The following is a 4,255-nucleotide window of genomic DNA, read 5'->3' on the forward strand; positions in this document are numbered from 1 at the left end:
TTTGATGGCAAAAAACATGAGAAGCCATTAAAACAGTTTTATTTCTGTGGAATCATTAATATTTCAACACAAAATGCTGCCTAGAACTTAACTAAATGTTTGTAGAAGTTTATATAAATTATTTGATATATAAAGTGACAGTCGATTTAAATTCACCCTAATCACAAAAAAAAACTTAAAGCAGACATTCCTAAAATCAAATGATATGGAAATATTTGTTTGAAACATTATGAGTTAACCTAAAAAATGATCTAATACAATTTCACCAAGTTAAATAGTTGATCTGTCTCTACAGTAAGAATATAAAAATGATACAAGTAAAGGGTTTTGTTGAATCATTATAAAAAGAAGAGTAAAACATGCATGTCATTCTTTAATCTGTCCAGTTTTACCATAAAGAAAATCAGGTAAATGAGAATATTTTGGAATCAAACAGCAACATTTTAGTTTCAATAGCCCTCGAACCACATGCACCATGAGGAGATGATTATGGTCATTTAATTTCCAACTCCTCCAACTGCTTCTTCTACTGCAGCTACTTTTTTATGCTGAAGCTTTTCTTCCTTTCCAGACTGACCTATTTCTCCAACTAATCCGGTTTTACTGATTGGACCTGCTAATATAACACCTGTCCTAAGTCCCAGATGTATTTGCTTCGCTGTCCTCAGTAGTAGTAGGAGCCACCGCTCAGAAATGATTTTAGCAAGACTTCTGTAGTGGCCTTTAAAAATTTCTGGGCCCAGTTCACCTGGACCACAGTTTTAGCCTTTTCTTCAATCTCATTTTGTGAAAGATTAGGAGTTTCTGCCTTAATGCGTTCCTGCTCTTTTTCTATATCTGTGTTCAAGTCCTGCAAAATATCTTTGGTGTAGGGCTGACCACTGTTCTCCTCAATAATCCTGTCTACAGTGTTTAAAAGCTCTTTAACCTGGAACTCATTGTTTCTGTAGCCATCCTGAGGCGTCTTCCAGTATCTATTATCAATGACGTTGCAGCGGCCGCCACATGTCTTTACAAGTTCATCTAAATCTTTACTTTTACTGACAAACTCCTCAATTGTTGTTCCTTTGGGCAGCTGGTCACCATAAGTAAAAAGCACTGTGGTGAACTTTAGAGCGTCTTCCGAGAAATATTCAGTCATTTTATTTATGATCTCCTTCTCTTGCTGTGTGTATTTATCCACTCTGAGTACAATTATGAAAACATGAGGACCAGGAGCACTCTCAATAAAACATTTTAAGATTTCATCCTTCATCTCTTTGTCACTTCTAACTGTGTCAAAAAAACCAGGAGTGTCAATGAGTTTTATGCTTTTCCCATTGACTGTTCCTTTTTCTGCTTGACAGTGTTGAGTTCCAGATTCTGGAGTATGATTTGGTTTACACACATCCTTCCCAAACAAGGTGTTTGCAAGGCTGCTCTTTCCAGATCCAGTTTTTCCCAAAATCACAATTCTTCTTTCGAGGTCTGTAAGGCAACAATAGCTTGATTAGTTATTTATGAAGGTATAAATGTATATAGACAGTATTTTTGGAATCCAAAGATTGATTTTTATTTTTTTATGATTATGTTAATATTTAAAATTTCTTGGACTGATTTGTACCATTTAAGTGAGTTTGCTCTAAGTTATTTTTAAACATGCATTTGTTCACTGTTAGACATGAATACATACATGCTGAAAGTTCATAGAAAATAATAGGCTTTATGTAACGCCCTCAGGTTCTTTGTAAATGTATTAAATCAGACAATTAATGTGTTAAGGCAACTGTAATTTTACTAAGAATGTTAAATGTTTTGGTATTTTAGTTTCACCCATTAGCTCTTATATATCTACATATATCTGCTTCTCTTATATATCTACATTCTCATACCCCAGTGTTCCTGAAAAACTCTTTCTTGGAACATTTTGAGACTGTTTTTGGAATTGTCTAAGATAGATGATTACCGGTACTTAATAACATGCATTCATTTAAATTGATGTTGTTTAAGTTAATAAAGGTATGATCAATGACATACAGTTATTGAACATGCAGTTACTTTGTTTTCCTTTTGTTTTTAAATCTAGTGTGCTTTATTCATAAATACAGGCTCTTTAATGTTTTTTTTTTAAACACAGCCTGGACCATACTGTTCGGACTAATTATATAACAATTTTGCATCTCACATTTCTTTGTAGTATGTTTATAAGTGAAATATCTTGAAATCTGCAATAATTGAGCTGCTCTTGAAGTCTAGCAAGTTTCCAAATGTAATAGCATCGTAAAAATGTGCTGGTGGTGCACAGAGAACTTTGATTATAGTTTAGCTTCATTTCCGGGTCTGCACTCCATCCCACCCTAGCTCTTTCTGTCCCATAGAAGCAATGTTAATCACTTATGTGATAAAAAAAAGTAAAATTTGAACATGAACTTGAAGCTAATGGAAAAAATTAGGTTAGCTGTAACTAATAGAGCCTTAATAATATCATCTTAACTGTTGTTACAGCTAAAATCACGTTAGTCTTAAAGCTATTTTGTTCACTTTTTTATTAGCTCTACTGATTTGAATGGTCTTTTAATGTTAACAAAGGTTCAAAATCTTCACAAATAGCCCCTCTCAATCATGATGTGCCACAAGGTTCAGTATGCTCCAACCTTATTTAAACAGCATTCCTTGCATTTAGGTCAATTTTATTTCACATGATAAAGTTGGATCAACTGATTTGTTGATGAAAGGCAGATTTATTTACTATTAAAGAATAAACCGACTAATTAGATCTGTGATGATATAATTGTGTCAAAATATTTTAGAAGTAAATCAGAAATTATTTAAAAATTTCGAGGTATTGTCAATATTACAGTCTTGGTTCTGTTATGTTTTCTTTTGAGTATTCTTTTTACTTTGCTCCATGTTTTCCAGTTTGAGTGATTTAATTCTAATTGTGTTGTTATAATTATGTATATTGTTATATTTCAGTTTTTTATTTGTTGCCCTCTTCCGCCCTCTTGTGTTCTCCTTTTTCTCTAGCTCCTTTCCTGTCTGCTCTGTTCACACCTGCTCCCTATCTGCTCGTTAGTCATCTATTTGTTCAGTCTCTCATAAATACACTCCTTATACAGTTCCTCAGTGCTGGTTCTTCGTCAAACTTCGACCTACACCGTCTTACAGTGTCGTACCTCGTCATGATTGTTTTCCCCTGATATCCCCATGGTTTCTGGTTCGTTTAACTTTTTTCTTGTTGGATTTTTTGGGGGATTTTTTGGATTCCTGCCTCAGTTGTTTGTTTACCACGCATTAAATCTACAAAAACACAGCTCTGCCTCCCTGCCTCTGCATTTGGGTCCTCAAACCTCAACCCAATCCTGACAGTCAAGTTCTAAAATCCTTTTCACATCACACAGGCTTTTTGTTGGTAGTGTTAGAGTTTTTGGAGAATAAGATAGGAATAATTAGTGAAGGTGGCTTACCATTAGGGACAGCTGTGGAATTAGATTCATTATTGTCATTGTTCGGCTGAACGATACTCCTTTCCTCTGACGCAGAGTTCTGGTATAGTAAATGAAAGAACGTGATTAGATCAAAATATTAATCACATTTGGAAGATCTGATGTGGATCGTTTGGGAAAATACAAAGATGTCCTCTGAACTAAACTGGGTTGCAAACCCTCCTGAATTTATGTAAAACTCTTTCTACTTCTAGCTTAGCAAGGTACCGCTGTTTCCACTAGGAATTTCAGATAATGTAAAATTGTCACTTAAATGTAAACTTTAATCCATGTACACTATCTCATCTTCAAATGTTCCACAACAGCCTTTACGCAGGGCTACATTTTAACGAGAAGTGTTCTTAGATTATATATTAAGACACATGAGGTGCATTTCCATCAGCCTTTTGTGAAGCACATTTTAAAGTATTGCATCAGAAAAGCTTGATGGACATGGCAAAATAAAAAAGAAAACTCCGTCAAATTTGTGAAACAGGAGATGAAAACACTTTTTTCGAATCACTTCTGGCATTGTAAGCTTTCACTTCACATGACTGATTAGCTGTTTCTGCAGCCGTTGTCCTCTTGAATGTTTCTATTATGCATGTAAACATGACTTGAAGAAAAGGAAGAAAAACCTCCCAATAGCAAAGCATTCATTAACATTTTACTCCGTTTCTGATCTGTGTTCAGTGCTAGACTGCAGCACCTACTCCATGCTTATTATAACCATGTGTGACGAAGTTGTGTTGACAATGATGTAGGACTGCAATACACTTGGTGTTGCTTTG

The 4,255-nt window shown here is 34.7% G+C and overlaps 1 protein-coding gene across 1 annotated transcript; it reads right to left on the bottom strand.

Annotated features, from left to right (window-relative positions):
• Positions 1-272: 272 nt before the first annotated feature.
• Positions 273-3,564, bottom strand: LOC107100860 (GTPase IMAP family member 7-like; the record flags this gene model as incomplete). Its single annotated transcript, XM_015399521.1, has 2 exons — positions 273-1,467; positions 3,447-3,564. Coding segments are annotated over 2 exons (921 nt in total), but the record flags the coding sequence as incomplete, so codon positions are not given.
• Positions 3,565-4,255: the final 691 nt, after the last annotated feature.

This window comes from Cyprinodon variegatus, unplaced genomic scaffold (genome assembly GCF_000732505.1).
Source record: "Cyprinodon variegatus isolate N-32 unplaced genomic scaffold, C_variegatus-1.0 Scaffold1021, whole genome shotgun sequence".
Classification (NCBI taxonomy): Eukaryota; Metazoa; Chordata; class Actinopteri; order Cyprinodontiformes; family Cyprinodontidae; genus Cyprinodon; species Cyprinodon variegatus.